Source organism: Quercus robur, chromosome 2 (assembly GCF_932294415.1).
Source record: "Quercus robur chromosome 2, dhQueRobu3.1, whole genome shotgun sequence".
Taxonomy (NCBI): domain Eukaryota; kingdom Viridiplantae; phylum Streptophyta; class Magnoliopsida; order Fagales; family Fagaceae; genus Quercus; species Quercus robur.
The window spans coordinates 92,582,295-92,606,525 of record NC_065535.1 but is presented as its reverse complement, the minus strand read 5'-3'; the positions used below and the strand labels follow the sequence as shown (position 1 = coordinate 92,606,525).

Sequence of the window (24,231 nt, the reverse complement as noted above, 5' to 3'; positions counted from 1 at the left end):
TTTAAAACATGGACCACCCTAAATTAAGCGGTTGATCCTTGGAAAGTCACCCTAGTGGATATTGCTAAATCAATGGCCATTCCAGTCAGCCAACAGTACAATATTTTACAAAATTGAAGACACTAAAAGCAAGCTAAACTAGATAATTTCTTTTCATTTACAATGCAATATCAAATCTGCACTTTCCAATCCTCCCTATTCCAAAGGAAATAGTCAATTCATGGGATGGAATGTGGGAATAATTCAACATTAACTTAGACAAGGGTTGCACAGGGGGCTTACAGTAATAACAGAATGTTACAGTTAAGTAAAAAAGGGAAAACCAAATGTTGAGGATTGAAAACTGCAAGGGGCAACAAGAGTTAAGACTTTTTACTATGCACTAGATGTAAGATGAAGACCCCATCTTCACTTACTCTTCCTTCCAATGCATGTTTGAAATGCATCTTCTATAAAATGGGGATTAGAAATTTTTTGGGGGAAAAAAAAAGATTGAAGATTTAAGGGCCCATCTTTGCCGACTCTTCCTGCCAATGAATGTTTGACATTTATCTTCTATAAAATGGAGAATAGAAAAAAATAAATTTGGGGAGATGTTTTGGGGGGGGGGGGGGGGGGGGGAAAAAAAAAGAATGGTAACTGTCCAAGCTAATATTGACGAACAGTTGAACACCTACTCAGACGTGATATAAATCCATTTTTCTCCTTATACCTGTTGGTATACCATAACATACTGGTGATGCCCCAATCAAAAAAGGAAGTGTGCAAGCTTCACGAGCCTGAGACATGAATGATCCAATCTTTGGACCATGGTCACAGGAGTCCTTAAAGGAACTTTTGTCATGAGCTTCAGGTGATTTCTTCCTTCGGGTTTTCCTCCTCACATTACCTTTACAGCCCCTTATTGCCATGGCATCAAATTCTTCCACTACTAAATCACATTGGGCACAACCTAAGGAAGGACTTGATCTTTCTCTTAACCAAGCATCAAGCATGGCCTTCCCAAATCGGTCAATATCCTTGTCTGTCACTTCCCATAGATTGGCAACAATGACAGGAGAACCAGCTAGCAGATAGGATAGTGGAGTTCCTTGTGGAACATAACTTCCATTTAGCGTCAAAGAACCACTACTGCATCCCATCAGAAGAGTCGCAGCACAGTTTTCAAGTTTTTGAATCTCATGCCTAGGAATGTACTGTGCTCCTGCATCAACATACAGAACTAAAATTCAACATACTTTAAAGGAAGAATATATGAAATCACTGTGATTAATTTGTTTAATTGGGCACACCACTTCCATGGCCAAAATAAATAAAGAGATCATGGCTTTTCAAGGCCGCAACCAATTCTTCAGCGGTCGGTGCAGATCCAGCCTTCCCCTGTAGAGTTATTTTCAAGAGAATTAAATTTAAGAAAGAAATAAATTATGCAACTTATTTAATATAAAATGTGGGTTGTGATGAATACTTTCCAAATCACAAAGTTCTTAAAAAGATGATTCAATTGCATGGTCCAAAGACACCTGTGTGCACAAAAGTATAAATGCATGCATGCATATGTTTATAGGTGCATATAACACATGCATGTATGTATGCATCTACATATGTACACATGAATGGAACTACACCATACAAAGTACAATTACATTTTTAATTATGGCATTCTTCAATCGTTTTCTTTTCCGACTGAAGGAGAGACCAAGAAATTACCTCCAAGTTGTGATCTCTAAACCAGTTTTCAAATTCAACTTGTGTGCTGCTGAGATCACCACTGGGATTCAACAAGTAAAATGCATCCATGGGATCTATCAAAGGAAAGGTGGCACAAATCCTCCCAACTTGCTCTTGCTGGTGGTGGCTTCTATCAAGTGTTGCAGAGATGCTGCCAACTGAAGGCATGCGATAAACCTCCTGGTTTCTTAATACTGGTAAATTCTCCCATGGAAGCATCTGTCAAAGTCAATGGGAATGTTAAAAAAATAATAATAATAATAAAAAGGTATCGAAATAGAACAAATCATCACCCCATTCCCAAGGATAGAATACAAGCTGCAGACTGTGCATGAATCCAGAAACTTGTTCATTGCTTAATTTGCATTAGTAAGGAAAAAACAGACATCTCCTAAAATGACAAATTTTACTTACAAATAAGTGCCAAAAACCATGGATGAAGAATCAGGAGTAATACATTACAGTATTTTCATCTGAACTAGCACTTAGTAGAACACATCAACATGTGTGTAAAATAGTCAAGTTTAATTTTGTACTGAAGGAATATTGCTTAGTTACTTTAAGACCCCAAAACCAAATACTCACTTCATAAACTACCTATTAACAGATGAATAAATTAACTAATGCCGATTTGAAAATCATTTGAATAAGTGGAGGCATCAGCTACAACTTTACAACATGAATCTCTGGATCAGTTAAAATATGAAAAAAAAATGTAAAATCAAAGACCCACCTGCACTTCACAGTCCAACACTAGAATTATTGGCTCTCGATTTATAGAGTCTTCTTCCCCTTCAAGCTCATTCGCTGCTTCTTGTATTAGTTGGAAGGCCAGCTCAGACTGCTTGTCTACTCCATTAGAGGCATAAGACAATGTCCCACACTTTGCTTCATCGCAATATCCTACTCTACCAACATAGCAACCACTTCTTAAGCACTGCTGTGAAATACATGCTTCTCCTTCAAATGCATACTTGGAGCCTCCAAGAATAACCTTTAGAAGATTCTCATTTACGTCCAGTTTGCACTTAGATTTTAGATCACGCACCAGTTTCTTATATACTATGTCCAGGAGCTTGCAATTAGACCATTCTCCCAGAAGCAAATATTTCCAAGGACCCAACCATGAATCCTCTATGTTCCTAGTGGATGCCATCATGCAAGCACCAACAATTAAATTGTTTCTCAAAACTGAATACCCAAAGCTAAGATAAAACTATGAACTGCAGTGAAACACTCCCAAAGGCCATTAGAAAAAAATCATAAGTTGACAGTTGTTACCTAACTAGAATCTATGCAATTAGAGAATAAATATGGCAACAAAGTTTGGGTAGGGCTGCCAAATCCCAAACACTAATGAATCCATGCAAGTCCACACACAATAACAGAGGCTTACACACAAAAAGGAGGCATTCAGATGTAAAATGAAAAAAAGGTAACCTACCTCAGCAATTTACCCAGCTGACAATCAAGCTTCTTTCTCCACGTCCACCATAGTGTCCTATTCCTTTTTGTATCTTCTAAAGGAAACATTGAAGATGATAAGTAGTTCTCCTCCAATATCAATTTAAACACAGGAGCTACATCATCAACAACAGTGGAACCCCATGGACAGTGCCAATGTTCACCCGAGTCCATGCTCTTATAAAGTTTATCAGAGCCAGAGTTAGCATCATCATCGGAAGCTTCTGCCACAATTTTACAGAATATTTAGGATGTTCTGCATACAAGTACTGGAATGTGTATGAGATACCATGAATTTACAAATTCCATATCTCTGTCAAGTGTCAAATAAATACCTTCTATAACCGGATCCACTGGCAAAAGTACAACAACAGGTTGTCTCTTAGAGTTCAAGCGCGACACTAGCATCCATGCACGCACACATGTAGGATAACACAGCAAATCCTTTACTAAACTAGCATAAGCTCCTCCAAGCAAACTTATGCAAATGACTGTCATGCAAGGAAGGCCCACAAAGAATTTTGCTACAAATTCTTCAAGATCCTTAATAGAGTCAGGTGCAAGCCTGCAGCAGGAAAAAGAGATTATTGAGTTAGGAAGTGTGATTTGATGATTCAGTCTTCAAAGGCAATAGCCACAACCTGATCAAGTTGCTTGTTTCTTCTACTCCGCAGCCAGTAACATGTGAGCCCTAAAAATAAAACTTATTAAACTATGAAATAGCAAGTGCTTATACACTGAAGAACCAAGTGACTATCAAAAAGAACAATTACAGAATCAAAATGCTAATCTGCAGAGCGAAAGATGTATTGCCGACAACCAAGTTCTTGTTAAAACTTATTAACAAACAAATGTAACATCTGAATGGGGTAGGGGCATGAAATTTTCAAATGATTGTTCATTTCCCTATTGAGCAAGAATTTCCAGAGAAGGTCAAAAAATTATACTTATTCACAATTGCCATCGGAACAGATAATAGCAGGGTGGCAGGAAAACGATAGAACTTCGATTGTATCATTGCATAACTTGGAACTCACTTTCTGAAGTGATATCTACTGTTTAGAATAAAATTCCCCAAATTCCTGATCTCCTATATATATTGTATTGGGATCTTTGCCGCAGAAGTCTCATCAAAATAATAAATTTTACACTCAAAAATAGAGCATCTTATCAAATATTTTATGATTAGCCTTACAAAACTCAAGCTGAATATGCATTGAGATTATTAATAACCAACTTACTCAAGTGAGATATTGTCCCCATCTTATACTTGTAGCCACACTAACAACATGCAAACTCAAAAAATAGCACACATGCACCAGGGTATTACTAGAGTCAGTTATGACTCTCACATATTGTTCAATGCATATTTCAATGATAAGAATGTCTTTCAAATTTGATTTATATTTCTACAAGATCTTCAAAGGCACAGCCAACAACTACATTGTAATTTGACATTGTTTCAAGTTCTATTGGATATATAAAATCATCAGATGTGACCTTCCATTGTGCAGTGCAAATCTCATCAGTTATATAAATAAATAATGAAAATTTTTGTTATACTTATTTCTTATCACGCAGAATCAAGAGGAATACTCATCACATGCAATTTAAGGAGGTATGGCCTAAAGAGTCAGCAACTATGTGCTTTCTGAAAATGCTTCAGAAAAGCAGGAAAACAATAATAATTATTATTAAAAAAAAAGAAGAATACAAATTGGAAAACCAGTGAACATAAAAGTCAAGCTAAGGGGAAGATTCACAAAACTTGCAGTTGGTCCAATAATTAAAAATGGATAGGCAAACAGAGAAGCTTGTGAACATACCTCAGCATCCACAGGGTGTTGTACTTTGCATCTCCCAATCATATTTGAAAAGAACTGGTAATTAAGATGAGTGCCAAGTGAAGCTTGATGAAAATATGAAGCCCAATGATTTTCAGAGAGTGCTTTGCAAGAAGGGGACAACGGAAAAAACTCAGTTGAGGCAGAAAGTACATATATGGTAGCAAGTAATTTAGAAACCTGTTGTGTCATTAAAAGTAACAGTTAATAATCTCCATGATTACATGAAATTATGAAACAAAGTCTACTTCAGCAAGAGAACACAGAGCTTTCAAAATTCAATATAAGAGGGTTTCGTTACTTATCCAAAAAAAAAAAATCAAAATAATAGGGAATTACTTGCAACTGCAACACATGGAAGCTGAGGTAAAAGTGGACTCAACTCGAGTAGATTTCTAACAATCCAAATTCCAAAACAGAATTTTTTGCAGGAAAAAAAAAAAACCAGAACTAACACTATATTTAACTTGACATTGCAGGCTGAAAGCCAAATCAATTTTTAGATACCCAGATATTGATATCCCCCTATCTAACTCATAAAATTCATACTAACACCACAAGGTCATATTGCAACCAGATCCGATACAAATACCTGTTTTTTTTCTATAATTAATTAGGGAAATTTAGATAAAAATAAATCACAATTATGACAATATATTTAGATCCATGAATAGGACTAATACATAAACCAACCAAACTTAGTTGGTAAACAAAAACCACAATTAAAATTCCAAAAAACTCTTGTATGGTCCCAAATCCCAAAAAAGACAAAAATTATAGTTGATTTATGTCTGTTCAAATTATCCATTTGATTCTCAAATAAACCCTCAACCACATATTTTGTCAATCAAGCTTTCTAGGTAAATATCAATGGAAGATCACACAACAGCAAGAAGCTTTGACACCAATCAAAATGGGCAACAGCATATTGGGGTGAAGTCAGATGATTCAAAACTATTACGTCTCCCATAAGTTTCAGTGTCACATTCATAATGAGATTTGATTTGTCGTCACAAACATTAATTGAAAGCCACAAGTTTAGGTATGTATATTTTATTAAAAAAATCGTGACCTAATAATTTTATTTAACAAAATAGATATTGAAAGTTGAATCAAAATAATTGCACAATCTATTTTGCCATTGCCAACCTCAATAAATAGAAAACCAGATTTTAGACCAATTCCAGATTTTATGGGACATATTAACCAGATTGTTTCTTGATTACAATAATGAGATTTATAATCCTTTGAAAACAATTTAAGTAACATGAGGGGAAAAGATAACTACAAATTTGTTTGTACTTTAATGAGGGGGAAAAATATTGGATTGGCATAATTGCATAAAAAACTAGATTAGTTTAGAAAAAAATTGACGGCCCAACTACTAGGGAATATAAGTCATTATGCAACAGAAATAGATACTTGGACTAGATATAAATTAGTTCAAAAAATCTACAAAATGGGGACAAGATAATTCTAGAAATCCAAGACACAGGATATACTCCTTGTAATCATTGGATGACAAGCCTTAAAACACCTTTAAATTCAGTAATGTGTCCCAGCAAAAAGTTGCCAACAACCAACGACCAAACATAAAGAATCAATATCAAGACAGAAAATTTAAACGAATTTCACCTTCTGAAAAAGTATAGGAACCTCACGGCAGAGAACAAAGGCCAGCATCAACCAAGACACTAATTTTGGTAAATGAATGTCAAACAGATCACAGCAAGAGGTCCTGGTGACAAAACCAACAATAAGAGAAGGCAAAGGAGGTTAGTTATCAAAATTTTGATCGCATAGAGAGCCTATTATTGCTATTATAGATCCAAAAATTCATCATTTAAACAACAGATACATACTTATGTCATGTCATACAATTTAATATACTATCAAGTCATTGCACACATCCCTGAGTGAAGAGAGTAATCTATCAAACCTATTGTCCAGGAGAAACAGTGTGTGATTGTGAACATGTGCGCACACAAGCAGACAACTACAAGACCAGAAAGAAAACAATCTTTTAATCTGACAGAGTTCATTTGATGAACAACATATGCAACAATGCAAAACAAATATGGACACAATTTGATGAGGTGAGTGAAATATCAAAAACAACCCTTTGAGCATTCATTTTACTTACCACACCACATCTTCAATGGGGATATTAGAAAAGGTAGGAAAAAAAATTATTGTCCTTAGTAAAACCAAAAGATCATCACTAATTTAATAGGCATATTGACAAACAGAAGAAAAGATTATTAAGGTAATATATTATAACCTAAAAATCTCATGCCCCTGAGAATCACAGTCCAAAAATTTTCAATCCCATAAAAGCTGTGAATGCAAGTTCAGGAATTATGATCATTCCTATGAGAGAAAGACAAGTTAACAGCAGCCCATCTAATTAGAAATCAGCAATATCTAAGTATTTATAAGGGAAGTATAGACACATAAAGATCCATACACATGAATAAAATGCATAACAAACACACAAGCACCTATTGTTACAGATACCTGGTATCCTTAGAATGGTAACTCTTCAAAGAAAACCAAGCTATGTTAAAAAGTATCGCTGCACGCTCAATAGTGAATGCATCTCCAGATATCTCCTTTCCAATAAAATCAAGCAAAAAAGTAGGTGGAACGGAAGAGTCAACATAACCAAACGAATTTCTGCTAAGTAGGACTGATATGCTTTGAAACAAAACTTTATGTGTATCATGAATCTGACCAAGATCCCCTAAGCATTTTCCTGAAAATAAAAACATATTAATTATAATTATAGTATAATAGGCATATAAGAAAGAAAGAAACTAAACTCCATGCATAATGGATGTCACTAATTAGCCTCAATTGCAAAAATAATGTAAAAGAAACAGAAGCTTGTCTCTTCATCGGATAAACCACCATGCACGTCCCTAATAGTACTGATTTTGGCATTGTTGTTGAAATAATTTTCATTGTTGATGGTATTGGTTTCAGTCGTTCTCAAGCATAAAGGTTTCTTTTCATCAATGGAAAAAACTATAGTTGTCAGGCATGATCTAGTTTGATTGCTATCACTTTGGCTACAATGAATTCTCCAGCTCTTACTCCCCAAAACCGATTCCAAGTTCAAGCACTCCAATTACAGAGGCTGAAAATCCAACTGAGCACAAAGTACCGAAGCAATTGTGGTTTGCCCCAATTTCCACATCCGAATAAATATCATCAAATGCAATACTCCATCTCCATCACCCAAGTACCACAAATACCACGACTATATAATCCAAATACCATGAGCGTGGTGATACGTGAAAGAGATTTAAAAGGAGAAGAGAGCTTAAGAAGAGGAAGTTAGTGTGCGTTTGGCTACAAATTAAAAAGCTAACTTATTTTACTATTCAGCTTATTTTTGCTATTATTCATGGGCCCCACTGCACTTTTTGGTACTATTCATAGATCCCACTGTAATATTTCAGCTAACTTTAACCTTTATCTAGGTACTTTCAGCAAAATAAACAGATCTCAAACAGACCCTTAATAAGTTTGTATCAAAAGAGGAATTTTTGTGGAGTTGTTCATGAGATGAGTTCAAATTCCATCTTTGTTGAGTGGAATACAATTTGCTCTCCAAAGTCCAATGGGGTTTTCGGGTGTGTAAGTTGGGCACATCAAATCAAGCCCTATTGGGCATATGGTTATGGCAATTTGGGAGAGATGAGTTGCTGCTAAGTATGGGGACGATGGACAACGAAGCACCTTAGAAGTATCCATGTTTGTAGCATATGGAGAAGTATTATGGAGGGTTGAAATAGATTCGCAAGTCATGAGCAATTTGAGTGATTGGATGGAAACCGAGTGAGGTTTTGGAATGACAAGTGGTATGGGCATCAATCTTTGAAGGAGAGTTACCCGGAGTTGTATGCAATAGCAGCTGACCAGAATTGTATACAATAGAATTACTTTCACTAGAACCCATGACAAAACCATTCAAATAATGATCTCACAAAAGCACAAAGCCACCATAAACAAGAGTAATGTTAACCGGAAAACAGTTCATTCAAGCACCCGATAACCCTGTGCCAAACTCTTTCCTAAACTATAACAACCAAGAACAATCTTCCATCTTCCTTTGTGTGCAAAATAATGCCATTTACAAATGTCTAAACTCTAGAAAGATTTTGACAATTTTCCTTTGTCATACCTATTCTAGTTTAACAAATAAGAAACAAACTGGCTAATACTTATATAAGCAGATTTAAAATAATAACAAAATAAAGGGAGAAAAAAATTATATATATAATAAAAAAAACTAAATAATTGACTCATCTGAAAATGACTGATAATATCTGAAAATGACTGTCTTGAGAATGGGTATAAAGCATATGTAAACAATATCTGTGGAAAACATTCGGCAACAAAGAATGTGATGGGCAAAGAGTAACTAAATCCTCTCTTCATTTAAAGGTTTAAACACGGCATATATTTGCTTCATCTTAAAGAATACAAGTACAATAAGAGACAATCAGGAAGTGTTTGTGCATGAGGAATAGCAAGTTAATAATCAGAGCAAAAAGTTTGCATCCATACCTATGCCAGTGAGTAACCTCAATGAAAGCCGTCTCCGGACAAGCTCCCACTTCATATTTAGAAAATTATTCAATAACCCAGATTTCATAACTTCCATTAGAAGACAATGCCAACACCTCATTTTGTCCGGAATACATTTTACTTCACAGCCAGAGGAAACTATACAACCATTCGTTTCCATGAGTAACTCCCTCTGGCTAAGCGTATCAGAGCAATCAGATCCATTATTGTCTTTCAAACATCTCGAAAGGCCTACTTGCAACTCACCAGATGTTTTCATACTTACGTTCTGTGTAGATCGATATCTGGAACGAGTTACCCTTGAATTATTCTCAGGGATTAAACACTGATCCTTTAGTAAAGGTTTTGGAGCATTCTTTCTAGACTTTTTGGCCTCCATCTTCGCTTTTGGTGCCTCTCTTGTGGATTTCCCTGTGCCGTGATCATTTTCTACAAAATTAGATGAATTATTGCTGCCAACACATTCGGCATCTTTCACAAAAAATTTCTCAAGCATCATTCTTTCAGCATTTTCCTTTTCAGGACAACTAACACAGTTTTTCCACACGGAAAGATCTAGTTTGTCCAGGGCCAATTTGTACTGATTTTCAGCATGAGATAATCTCTCTACAGAAGTATCTGCCGTAGTTCTATCAGAATTACTTCGTGATAAATCACCTAGATGCTGATCAAGAGTTGCTTCCATCATCAATCTGCACTTTATGCAAGAAAAAGTTGTACTGGTATCCATTAAAATTTTCCTGGCACTTTGAAGTTCCTTCTCAGCCAAATCCCAAAGTTGTTTCTTACGGTATAGTTTTCCTGGCAAAATTTAAACATATTCTGTAAGTTAGCTCACTAACAAATCTATTCTAACCAAGTAGAGAATGAAGTATTTATAATCATAGGAACAAATACTATGGTAAGTAAAATTTCATTCAACCTTCATACCTAAGACAGAGGAGAAAGCAACTATAAATAGTGGCAAGCCTTGTGAGCAAGAGATGTTTTTTCCCCAGATTAAAAAAGTTTCAGCTTCAGCTCCATTTCCAGTAATTTCATGAATAATCCCAATCTGTGTCATATAATAAACATAACAATAATTCAAAATGTTAGCAAAAGAAAGAGTAGCACTCACTGCATTGAATCAATAGATTAGAATGATTGAAAGAAAGAAAGACAAGTCAAACCTGAAGAGTGCTTTCAAGATAACATTGAAGTACATTCCATGGGCTAAGATAACAGCCTTCCAAGTCCCATTGAATAGTATCAAAGGACCAAATTTCAGTAGCAATTGATCTGCGAATTTGGAGGTTCTTAAGGCCGTAAGTAAGCTTCTGAATGACATCCCCAGTTTCATTGTACTTTTCAGTGTGCTGCTCAACAGAGTACATAAATTTTTCTTGGAAAAGTCTAGTACGCAACCGATGAGCTTCTTTTGCATATGAAAGAGCCTACAGAAAAGGAAAAAATCATTACAAAACAGAAGTTTGCAATGGCATACTAGAGACAAGTGTATTATGAGATTAAACCAAACAAAATAACCACTAAAATTGTGAAGGATCAAGTAACTCAGAAACAGTCTGGTAAATTTCTAGAACTTTGAAGAATTCTGGTCAATGGTTATGGATCAAATGGCATTTCCTACCCCCATACATTAGAGGTGGAGATGGAGGGTGAGGTCAGGGGTTGAATCACACAGGGTGCTTGAGTTGCACTAACTGGAAAAAAAAAAAAAAAAAAAAAAAAAAAAAAAAAAAAAAAAAAGGAGAGAAGAAGGTGCCTAAATGATGCAGGAGGCAGTGAGAAGACATATTTCCTATATTTTATTTGATTTTATGTATCAAGGGAAATTTTGTAATTTCCTAATATTCTAGAATAGGCTGTGCTTATAGTCTATTGGGTCCTACTTTAGTTTTATTTTAAGCTTGGTTATTTAGTTTCGAACCTTAGAGCCAAAACCCAGAATTAGAATTCATGCCAACATTCTTGACAAACCCAGAGAAAATTGATAAATTAAATATGAACACATTAAATATTTGAACAAGAACAGAAACCCAGCAAATTTAAAACCCAAAAAATTAAACTCAAACCCAGATTCAAAAATTTAAATTCAAACCCATATTTCAAACCCCCACACCACCAAAACATCAAACACAAAAATCAAATTCAGATTTTTGTCTCCCAAACACTAAATTCAAACCCAGATTTTCGGCCCCCAAACTCAAAACTCAAAACCCAAATTTTCTTATACTTTTTGAGAAACCAAACACAAACCTCAAATCCAAGCGACATGTCATATAACCTCAGGCAAATTCTAGAGCTGGAAGAAATCAAAGCGATTCTGGAGAAAATCTAAGACCTTCACGACAAGCTCAACGACGCTATCAACTCAATTTCGCGGTCTCACTTTCTCAACTCTGTCAAAGCTCTCAGAAAGCACCACAACAACAACAACATCAACAAAAAGAAGCAATTCAACCTCAAAAACGACGCCGTTGAGGACACCGGCCAGGCCGAGTTCGTTTTTGTCAAGGACTTCCAGGTCAACGATGACGACTCGGCCATTCAAGAAGCCAAGAGTCTCCATGGGATTTGGACCGCGCTCAAGAACCTCGAGGACCAGCTCGAGTTCTTCCATGTGAGTCTGTCCTCTCATTTACTAGGGTTTCCTTCAATGTGTCTGGCGGCAGAACATGCTGCGACGACACAGCCTCCGCCCAGGACGGCTCAACTTGTGGTGTGGGTTGTTGCTAGGTTGTGGGGGTGGTCTAGTGATAGTGGCGTGGTGGTGGGCCTGCCTCTCTCTCCTCTCTCTAGCTCTCTCAACTCTCACCATGTCTCACCCTCTCTTTTGCTTTGATTTATGAATCTCAGCTCTATTGGGGTTTGATATTTTGTTGCTTTTGTTAGAGGGTTCATGTGTATGCTTAGATCCCTATTAATAGTTCGGGAAAGATTGTTTTGAGTTTGGAATATTGATCTTGTTCTTATTTAATTTCTTATTCATGTTTATTCTGATGTGGATCTTATGTTTAATTTTGTGATCTTATTTTTTGAGTTATTCGTGATTTTTGGTTTTCGATTTTGAGATCTTAAGTCTGGGTTGGTGTTCTTGTTCAAGATACTTTTAGATCTTAATTCATATGAATTTTGATTTTTATTTTTGTTTTGATTTTTTTTATTTAGTTAAAATTAATAAATTAATTTTTTTAATGACGTGGCATTTTTTAATGCCTAATAACATTTTTTATTATTATTTTAATGGTCACGTCAACTTTTAGTGTGCCAACAGTGCACTCCATTTGCCATATGTGCATTTTCCGTCTCTGATGTAACGGCAAGGACAACAACGAGACGCGTTTTCCAAAATAAGGACTAAAAGCGGTGGAAAAAAAAGTTAGGGACCAAAGTGGGAATCGCGTGAAAATGTAGGGACAAAAATGTGGTTTTCGCCTTAGTTTAATTGAAGTCAAGACTCCTGTTTCATTTGCCACTTCACATAACGCATTAAATAATGTCCCTTTAAAAAGTTTGGCTTTTTTCTAATATAGACAAACAATTTGGGATAGAGAAGTACTTAGAACTATTTAATTTTCATATGACCCCACTATACTCTTTTTCCTCACTGTTTAATGTTGGGGCAATTGGTCAAATTTAAATTAGTCCTTGTCCATTGAGTAACACTGAAGCAGGCAGCAAGATGCTCCCAAAAAATAAAAGTACAAGCAGTTGGAATCTAAAAAAAATAAAACTATGGTCTAAAAGGGCCTAGTTGGAATCTTAAAAAGTCTTATTTCTGTGTTAATATCATGTTTAGTAGTTTTACAACTTTGTTTAGGAGTTTTTGAATAACTTTTCTGTTTTACTTGGGAATCCCAATACTTGTAGGAAAAGAATTGGAAATAACTCATAAAAAGTCTTTATGTAATCTGTGATTCAGAATACAACTCAATAAATTTCAGCAACTTTCTAAAAACTTTGAGGGTGTGATCACTGTCCCCTTTTTCAGTGTGAATGCCTATGAAACCGAAATATGACAGCCTAGGCAGTTTTCTTCTTTAAAATTTTTGTTTCAATAACCAGAGCCAGAATATCCAGCAAACTTGATTCCTAACTTCAGTAGCTAGACTTCAAGATCCAACCTTTTCCATACCTAATTAACCCCATACAAAGCCCAACAAGATCCTGTTAAGAAGTCTAACTATAGTGTTGAATTCCTAAAGATCCAGCATTAGATTGGATGTCACAGACCACTGCTCTCTGTGCCGTGCCAAACACCTTAATCCATATTATATTATCATTACATGTAAACTGAAATCTTCAAAGGTTTGAACTGGATTGACATATGCTGATAAAAAATTATTTGATGATTTCATGAAAGGTAAGAATCTAAAAAATCAACACTAGCATAGTAAATCTTCTCAGCTAAGATTTACAACTCTTAGTTCTTTATCAGACCTTAAATTCAGGAAAAGAGAACATTACTTATCTATTTCCACTTGAGAATGCACTTATAAAAAAATAAAAAATAAAAATTATCCACCTAAGAATATAATGCTATGCTAGGAAGCACAGACACTTCATTTGAGGTGACATACCCGTGCTTCCTAGGTAAGGGCTAATTTTTCAAAAATTGTTGTCATTGTGTCTTACCTGTACCCATGCTTCCTAGCTTTTAGGTGATTTACATGCTTTAGCATCCTTTTTAGAGGCTTATTCTTTTATATGAGTTTGAAAGGGTCATCCTCAAACTCTTCTACATTTTCTCAATTCTTTTGGAATTTTTTAAAATATTGATAGCAATATTATTTATATGTAATAGCATCATCTTTTTTGTCCATCAATACAATCTAAAATAAGAAGTCACTCCTATAATTCAATTATACCAATCCATATTTGTCATATTTAAACTCCTGTTTTGATGGCCTTAACTTGAATCTGTAATTTTTCAATCTTTTGATGCAGAAAGCCAAGAGTTCAGAATCTTGAACTCTAAATGGAGAAGATTAAGTACCAAACATTACATCAAAATTTCCAAACTTCATGCACAACAACATTGCAGGATTCAGTGACTAAGAAGATATACTCTAGGTTCATAAAATCTGAAAGCAAATCAAATGGGAGATACCTCAATTATCCTTCCATGTGAAACAAGTCTTTCACACAAGTCATAGTAAAGATATCCAGCAAGGAACACAGATTGACTGGGCACAGAAGCCTATAAAAAGAGTGACAGACATAATAATAAGTATTTTTTATTGGGGATTAAAAACCAAAGTAGCTACTTGAGAGGTTCTTACACTTGAAATGAGCTGAAATGCAGCCTCTTTAACTTCATCAACTGTGATATCTGATCTAAAAGTGCTCTCAAGATTGCAAGAGGCCTGGGAACTTGCAAATGAAAATGAGAAACTCTGTTGGAAGCCAACTAACAGTGGATGTGACCCCTTTAGACAACGTATCCAGAAATCAACAGACTTACAAAGGTCACCATACTGCTCAGATAAGTTAATGATTAATGTCTCATTTACAGGTGAAATACAAAGTGCATGACTAGTCCTTCTACTTTCCCACAGTTTGGCCAAAAAATTCTCTAGTGGAACATTCTTGCTTTTGAATAATCTAGTCATCAGCCTATATATGTCATGGTGAAAATCCATGCAACCCTGAGAATATAGAAGAAAAGAAAGCAATGTTGTGAATAAATAAAAGAAATGTCAAGAAAAACCATAATAACATGCTACAGTACAGAACCTGCAGCACCTAACATGATCAAGAAACAAACCTTCAGTGATAACATATCAATAATATTATACAGTAGTAGCAGTGTATTTTCTGGCAGCATAGAGCCCAGGTCATCTGCAGAGCAATGATCTGGAATAGAAATGCTCAACCATAACTGCAGGGCAGCATTAATATCTTGGAAGATTTGCTGCTTGTAACAAATCCAAGCAAAATTTTAGTAAATGAGAATAACTGCTACTGTCAAATGTCATAAAAAGATATAAACTGAACATACAAAGCTTTAAAGCATTAATTACTCAATTCTGGAGACTAGCCTTTTAAGCATTAACACCTTTGAATTTGGTTCGGCTTCCTGGGTACATAGTGCACGTAAGCAGTACGTCACAGCTAATTGATGACAAGTTGGGATTCCACAGCTACATGTTTCACCATACACCTCACGCTGTTTGAGGTCACGTCAATCAAAAACAAAAATCCAGAAAGAGCATAGAATTGACCACTAAATGTTTTTTTGATAAGTCAAAATGGGAATAACCTCTAAATGTATAATCAATGATGAATATAATAAAGCTTAAACAAATCTAAAAAACTTACAATTGTATATATGGATTCTGACAGACACTGAATACTGTCCTTCAAACCTTCAATCCCACAGACTCTTAATGCCTTTCCCTTTCTCACTAAAATTCTTGATTTTTGTAAATAATTATGAGGTGTAACATACACATCTCGCAGGAGGATACCAATAATTTTCATTTGCATTTGCTGACAAAATTCTGGATAAAACGCATTCATTTCCTCATACGCAAGCAGTTCCTAAAAAAATTCCATGAAAGAAAAGTAGAGAAAATGGCTATGAGCCACATCCATATAATATATGAATAAGGGGGGGGGGGGGGGGGGGGGCGGGCATGATACCTAAAAGCTTATAGAAAGGAAAATTTGACAAAAAGGCCAGACCTGCTCTAAGATTATGCCAACTGTCCTCTTTGACACTTGCACAGAAGATGACAGCAAACAGTACAAAGTTGGAGCACTACCCCCCTCAGCCATGCTTGTACAACGTTTACATTCGATCTAGACAACAATTAAAAATGAGACAAAAGAAGCAAGACAAATAATAGTGACAACACTTGAAAGCTCTCAAAAGTGCTTACCTTTACCCACTGCTTCACCAAGGGTACAGGACCTGACAGCATTTCAAACACCTCTCCAGGAACAGACCAATCTTCAAGGACCTCTGCAATTGTCCTTTTCACCTTATGACTATCACACTGATGGAGAACATCCAAAAGAAAAGCACTTCTAGTGCAAGCCTCATTAACAAATTCTATAATAGCGTCTTCTGAAATATCAACCTCTAACCCTTTTGGTTTCTGTACAAAAATCTGGCAAAGACGTTTGACACAAGTCCATGATGCCCTACAACATAATTTCAATGCCTTGGAAGCCTGCAAATATATAATAATTATTAAACACTTATTTTTTTAAAGGCAGATAGTGTGGAAAGGAAGGTGGGTTCTGAAACACGGACATGGGGCACCACAAAGAATGCCATTACAACTGGGCTATCACTTGAACCCAATAACATCCATTAAACACTTATACAAACCAAAATCATAAAGGGCAATAGATATGACAATAAAAAAATGCTATTTTTTTATTGGTAAATTACAAAAGCATCCGGTGAGTCTTGAACCCCAAACCCACAACCTCACCCTCTCCTTTTAACTTATAAGAGGAAGTGCCAATGGAGCTAGAGCTCATTGGCAACAATAAAAGAATGCTTATTGTAAGATGATGTCAAAGCTCACTCAATTTTCCTTCTGATCATACGGCCAATTGCCTGTAAAAGGCTTCTAGCTGACTTCAGACAAAAGCAATCAATATTTTAGTACTAAAGAAATCAATTATACAGTTGTCTAACACATCTATTCCATGCCAAAACACAGATTAAAGTCTTTTACTAAATTTTTAACACCTAACTTTCTTCCTTATGCTAAAATCTTACTTTTCTAGTATAGGTGTTATCTGTCTAACTTCCAACGGTCAAAACAAGGATAGACAGAAAAATTGTCAAGTTTTTTCAAATTTCCTTATTCCATACTCTTGGTTAAAATGAGAAATAATTAGTAATGGCAATATAGGGTAATGAAACTGGAATAATGAAATAAAATAATTTTAACATGACCCAAAGAGCAGCAACAAAATCGACCTAACACAGTAGCTTATGCACTGCCTTTGGAATTATCTTTCAAATTTTATAAAAAAACGCCCGTTGATAATAGAAGGAAAAAATCTACTGAACCTAATATGACAGTGTTTCTATCCCCACAAAATGATAGTGCAGCTCCAAACTTATCGCATACAAACTTGAAACAAATGTGTGGAAAGAACATCAAAAGACACTCAAAAAACACAAAAGAATATATAATAATAATAATAATAATAAATACCTCTATTACTTGCTTATTTCTGTACAAAAATACTCCGATGTTGTGAAAAGAGGCAAATAGGTGTTTTAGCCCTTGAGTTTGAACCCATTCACTGGTAATAATGTGTTTAACTAAATGCATACTCCTCTGAAATAAGAAATGTCAAATCAATTAGCTTAACTGAAACACATATCATTGAATCCTGCAATAATAAAGAGAATCAAGAATGAATCAGAAACACGGTGCTTAGGAAATTAAATATTACATAATAAAAGAGCCAACCTTCATTTTAAGCTTTGTTCTGGCAGAGATGGTGAAAGCGGCGATAGCTACACTAATTACAGCTTTGCTGTTTTCATCGAATCCATCTCTCTCCCCTTCATATATACAACTGCTCCATGAACAAGAAAATTCAGAGAAGCCTTATTGCTAACTTGGTTCATCTTCTAAACAATGCAAGACATTAAGAAATGAAAAGTTCCAAAATTATCAACATAAGTTTCAGTCCTCTGTACAAGTAGGCTCTCTACGTCCTATGGCTTCACTTTCAAGAGCTCTTCTTGGTTGTTTATAACACTTAAACTAATGTAAAGAAAACATCTAAAAAGGTGCATCACACATTCTAGATTGGTGTAAGAGTCCTTCATGGGGTAGGCACTAAATATAAATTCTACCCTCCATACCTCTAGACACATCAATACAAACTGATATAATTTGAAAATCAAATTTAGATAGCTTATAAATTTAATCTTACTATGTTGTTAGGATCATAGTAGTTTCCAGAATTGAATGCACAAGCAGCCATATTTTTCACAGCTATGGGAACTAAACAAAGACATAAAGAATTACCTTTGAACAAGATTTCTTTATAATAAGAAGATAAAGAGAGGACAGAAGTCCAAGCACACAAGAAGTATACAAAATTTATTCGGAGATATTAGAGCGGGATCTACTTTTGGGGAATATGAGTCGAAGCACCCAAGGGGGAAATTGGGAATTTTTCTGATAGGGGATCAGAGTGGTTTTCCAAAACCACAGAGTAAAACAAAAAAGAAAAAGAATGGAAGCACAGTAAATTAGTAACCAAAGAAGAAAGCAAGTGAAGGAACTCCATCTTCAGCTTAGGAACGGAAATCACAACACCCTCAACAGCTCTAAATTTATGTTAATTGTAAATGCACCGCATCAAACACAAAGGGTGGCCTTCCAAGCAACACAAGTGGAAAATACCATAAAAAGAAAAGGATGGGGGTGCGAAAGACAAAGTAAAAGAAATCCACAATTAACTTACCTTTGACAGGAAAGAAAAATATCAGCAAACTGATAGAATGCATCCTGAATTATACTGAGTTTTGTAGTAATAAAAGCATCTTCATTTTCACTAACAAGCTGTTTCCTTTCTGAATTTACTAAATCCGCTAGGGGCTGGCATAAGAATTTCAACGCATTTAGGTAAAATAGCAGATAAGCTTTTCTATCATTCTGAATGCAATCTATAGATGCCTCATAACCAGAACTCAATTGTGAACAACTCTGACGAACAGAATCTGTTTGTTTGACATTAGATGTCACACAATTCTCTTTGCAGCTAATATGAAAGTAACTACCCAAAGAACCAAGCAAAGCAGCTAAGTTCTTCAGTATATCCCCATCATCATGTAAAATTCGAATAGCACCTCTGGACTTCGCATCCGAATTGATAAGGTGCAACCCAGCTGCATAAAGCCTCAGTATCATATCAAAGGGAGATCTAACCTGCCAAACAAATTCGATTAAAATTAAAATGTAAGACATGCAAATATCACCACAAACAAAAATGCACAATATAGACTACATAAACAAGATACCTGATAGGAATCACCTGCTATTTTGTTTAGATGTGTCGCCATTGTAATACTTAAGTTTGCACTTGAAGTTCGACATTTATTGGCACAATAAGAGACAAGTTCAACATACTCTATTCCAGTATTTTCCACTTCGAACTGGAAAAATAAAATAAACTTTGAAAACATAAGATTACTAGACAATGCAATAACTCTGAAAACTTAAAAGTGCTCTTCTCCAAATAATGAATGTGCAAACTAATAATTTATGGAGGAGGTAGTAGATGAAAAGTATGGAGTTCAATGAGGTCGTTGATGTACTGAGGTAGTTGCTGGTTCATATGGTATGGAAGTGTGGAAATTTACCAAGGGTGGATGAGATTTATTCTCTAAGTTATATTATATATGAGGTTGGAAATTTTCTAGAATTTGCTTTTGGAATGATCAATGATGTGATGATATGCTAATGAAAGATGCTTACTCAAAATTATTTTATGTTAATGCTGATAGAAATGCAACTGTGCCTAATTTGTCTAGACTTCTCTTTTGAGTGTGTTACGCAGATACCTAGTTTAGCAAAAGACTGGGATTTAGAGTCTATTGATGTTCATGGATATGTTGTATGAGACTAAAGTTTGATGGGTTGAGGAGGATAGAATGATGTGGGGGGCATCCAATATGAAGAAGTTTCAGGTTTGGTAATATCATAATGTGTTGAAAATAATAGACAAGGATTTGTTTTTTCTATGGCCAAAGCTCTTTTTCCTACAACACAATCTTCATTCGATACACATGAGACATGACACAACAAGCCAGTGATCATCTTACTTGTAAACGATATTATATTTGTATAGATATCGTATTCCATGTTATAAAACGTATAATTAGAGAAGATAACATTATAGCCATATCTTTGGCTTTAAACATGGTCATAGGTGAAACTGATGATAGAAGTCTTCCTTGAACCATATGCCTGATTCATTAAAACTTCTCTCATGTATACAATTTATCAATATTACCTTGCATTCATAGGTAATGGAATCCAACACACACATTAATAAGTCAATGATGAGCAACGATCTATTCTCTAGTAGCAAGAATAAAGATGAACATATCCTCCGCACAACCTGCATGTTGACTGATGATTAAGAAACACATATAGATCCTACATAATACATATGGCCAGAAATCAGACACAGGTCACCTTGTAAATTTGATCTTTTAATGATGACTTTGCATACTCGGAGATTGTAGCATAGCAGAATGCACGTACTAGATCCCCATTAAAACATGCTAGCTCCCCCACCAAAAATAAAGTACATTTCCCCAGGTAAGTCACAAGCGCCCTGTGCAACTTCTCATATGCATTGGCATCTAATACCCTAGCACATTTAAATTCAATCAAACAATCATTGCACTAGTCATCCTGTTCTAAACGAACAAAACAAACACTTTACACCTATAAACACATATAGACACAAATTTAAAACCAAACACAATCTTTGCTTCAAAAACCCTTAACAAAAAGCCAAAAACCCTTATCAAATTTAAGTCCAATCTCTATAGCTATTATGTTTCAATTCCGATCCATCAGAGAAACTCATCTCAACTTAAAATTAGTAATGTTGCCCCCATTCTTGTCAAAATTAGAGCATAATCCAGAAGTTTCAAATCATTAAAATATCCTAAGGCTTTACCTATCAAATATATATATATATATATATATATATATATTAATATATCCAAAGGCTTCAACTTCCTTTCATTTCATTTCCCACACTTCCTCGGCAGCCAAACACAACCTTTCAAATAAACAAAACTCATGCAACTAACAATTTAGTATTGCTAGCCCCATTCTAGCTAACATTAGTGCATATTTCAGAAGTTGCATTTCATTAAAATTTCCAAAGGTTTCAATCTCCTTCCCTTTCATTTTGCACACTATCTCGCTGACCATACACAACCTTTAAAACAATCAAAAATCACGCAACAAAAAAGTTGGTAATGTTAGCCCCATTCTAGTCAAAATTAGTGCATATTTCACAAGTTTCAAATAATTAAAATCTACAAAGGTATCAATTTCCTTTCATTCCCACATTGTCTCACCAACCAAACACAATCTTTCAAACAATCAAAACTCTTCTCAACTAAAAATTTAGTAATGTTAGCCCCATCCTAGTCAAAATTAGTGCATATTTCACAAGTTTCAAATAATCAAAATCTCAAAACGTATTTTCTTTCATTTCCCGCACTTTCTCACCAATTAAGCACAAACTTTCAAACAACCAAAACTCAAGCAACTAAAAGGTTAGAAATGTTAGCCCCATTCTAGTCAAAATTGGTGTATATTTCACAAGTTTGATAATTAAAACCTCCAAACATATCAATTTCCTATCATTTCCCACATTTTCGCGGCAACCAAACACAACCATTCAAACAATCAAAACTCACACAGCTAAAAAGTTAGCAATGTTAGGCCCATTCTATTCAAAATTAGTGCATATTTCACAAGTTCCGAATAATTAAAACCTCTAAACATTTCAAATTCCTTTCATTCCCCACATTTTCTTAGCAACCAAACACAATCTTCCAAAAATTCAAAAACTCACATACCTAAACCACGGCCGAACCTCCTCAACCAAACCAATCACCCTCCTATACACCTCCTCGTCCTTCCTCTGCCCCAAGGCCGCGCACTTCACCATCGTTGCAACCACCTCCACAACCAACAGCGCAAACTCCTTATCTCCACAACTTTTCTCCACGTCCGGCACAAACTTCCCCACCGAATTTGCCGATTTCTTCACTTTCACGCCAAAATCCATCCCTCTGAAGCTCTCCAAAACCCTAAACCCCTCGGCCTCAGCGTCGCGGTACCGCCCCAACCCCTCCATACAATGCAACAAGCGAACTCTCTGGACGTGAACGGAGTAGGGTTTACAAGAGAGCTGGGAAGAGAGGGAGTCCAAGCAAGTGAGGCAGAGTTGGTAAATGTTGAGGAGGTCGAGGGCAAATCGGTCATTTGAGGAGCGTGGATCGGAAGAGGAGAGGCACTTGGGGAGGAGGGAAAGGGCGCGATTGAGGAAGGGGAGGAATTGCTTGGCGAGGGGACGGATTTGGTGGTTTGTGAGATCTGAGAAAGGGTGGAGGTAGTTGGAGAAGAGAGGAAAGAGCGTTTCCGCCGTGGAGGGGGAAGAGGATTCGAGTTTGGAGAGGAGAGAGGATTCGGTGGCGGAGGACATTACTGTGAGTGAGAGAGAGAGAGAGAGAGAGAGAGAGAGGAAAGGGTTGGGGAAAATTGAAAATGAGAAGGAAACAGTGGGATTTGTTTGTGTTTTTAAAGGGCGCGAATAGAGCCCGCTCATGGAATTTTTCAAACTTGTTGGAAGCGTGGAAGGAAGAGTTTTTTTTTTTTTTTTGGCCATTACAATTCACCCACTATGATTTGGTCAAAATTTAAGTTACCTATATTTGATTTAAAATTTGACATTTTACCAATCTAAAATTAGTTTAATTAGAGTTTTGTAACATATCTTTGTTAAAAACATCACTAAATATGTTTATAATTAAATAGTTTAGTTAGAGTTTTAACTTTTAAGCACAACAACCTTTATAATGAAAAATGAGGGTTAAATTTTATATATATACACACACACTAGTCTTTAAGTACAAACTCATGCGTGTGCTTAGAGGCTCTTTTATTTTTTTAAGTAAAAGTTAATAATTTACATCTATTATAATTTAGAATTTTTTTTTAACAAATAAAAATGATAAATTTTAGAGATACGTGTAATTTCTTTTTTTAATGTGAAGGGAAAATAATCCTAAATTTTAGGAGTTTTTTTTTTTTAATTCAAAATGAATTTGTTATTTGAGAAGACATAAACAGTAGAGCATGAGAGGACTTACCCGGGTAACAAGGATTGATACCTTGCATCTCCATTTTTTTACAAACATTTACGCACCCAGCTTCATTCATACACAAAACCACACCATTGAGAATCTCCCTTTCTTTTTAAGCATGATGACCTTTTATTATTCTTTTTTTGTTAAGCATGATGACCTTTATAATGAAAATAAGGATTATATATATATATATATGTGTGTGTATTAATTAATTAAAAGGGGATGTAGCTCAAATGGTAGAGTGTGGGAATGCTTACCCAAGGAATGAGGATCGATACCTTGCATCTCCATTTTTTTACAAAAACCTACAAACACTCACTCACCCTACTTCATTCACTCACAAAACCACACCATTCAAAATCACCCTTTTTTTAAGCATGATGACTTTTAATTGTTCTATTTTTTTTTTTAAGCGCGATGACCTTTATAATGAAAATGAGGGTTTATATATATACATATATAAATTAATTAATTAATTAATTAAAAGGAGATATAACTTAAATGGTAGCCAATTCTGCCCACATCTCTCAGCTATCTTTGATTCTAATGGTCTCCACCCACATCCTCATATTTTAAGGTAAATTTTGATGGTGATGTGTTTAAGGAGACAACACCAAAATTCATTTAAGCCCTTTATCTTTGTTTTCATTCATTTTAATATTTTAACTTTCAAGTTTATTTAATTAAGGCTTTTTCATCAACTTT

At 35.3% G+C, this 24,231-nt stretch overlaps 1 protein-coding gene across 5 annotated transcripts; it reads right to left on the bottom strand.

Annotated features, from left to right (window-relative positions):
- On the bottom strand, positions 1-22,921 carry LOC126715856 (separase). Of its 5 annotated transcripts, none has more exons than XM_050416674.1 (27): positions 22,234-22,921; positions 20,825-21,002; positions 20,640-20,747; positions 19,645-19,797; positions 19,089-19,552; positions 18,080-18,188; positions 17,819-17,944; positions 16,520-16,813; positions 16,323-16,439; positions 15,957-16,178; positions 15,694-15,804; positions 15,403-15,549; positions 14,918-15,283; positions 14,746-14,835; positions 10,805-11,068; positions 10,566-10,689; positions 9,615-10,436; positions 7,557-7,794; positions 6,675-6,777; positions 5,022-5,219; positions 3,837-3,886; positions 3,531-3,760; positions 3,176-3,419; positions 2,465-2,873; positions 1,711-1,950; positions 1,293-1,380; positions 1-1,204 (listed from the first exon to the last, which is right to left on the bottom strand). In XM_050416674.1, exons 1-27 carry the CDS (start codon positions 22,860-22,862, stop codon positions 678-680), a joined length of 6,651 nt encoding a protein of 2,216 aa, XP_050272631.1. In that variant the 5' UTR covers positions 22,863-22,921; the 3' UTR covers positions 1-677. The 5 variants fall into 5 exon arrangements, with proteins under 5 accessions (XP_050272631.1, XP_050272632.1, XP_050272633.1 ...); XM_050416675.1 differs by having other exon boundaries at positions 3,176-3,416; XM_050416676.1 differs by having other exon boundaries at positions 19,645-19,779.
- Positions 22,922-24,231: the final 1,310 nt, after the last annotated feature.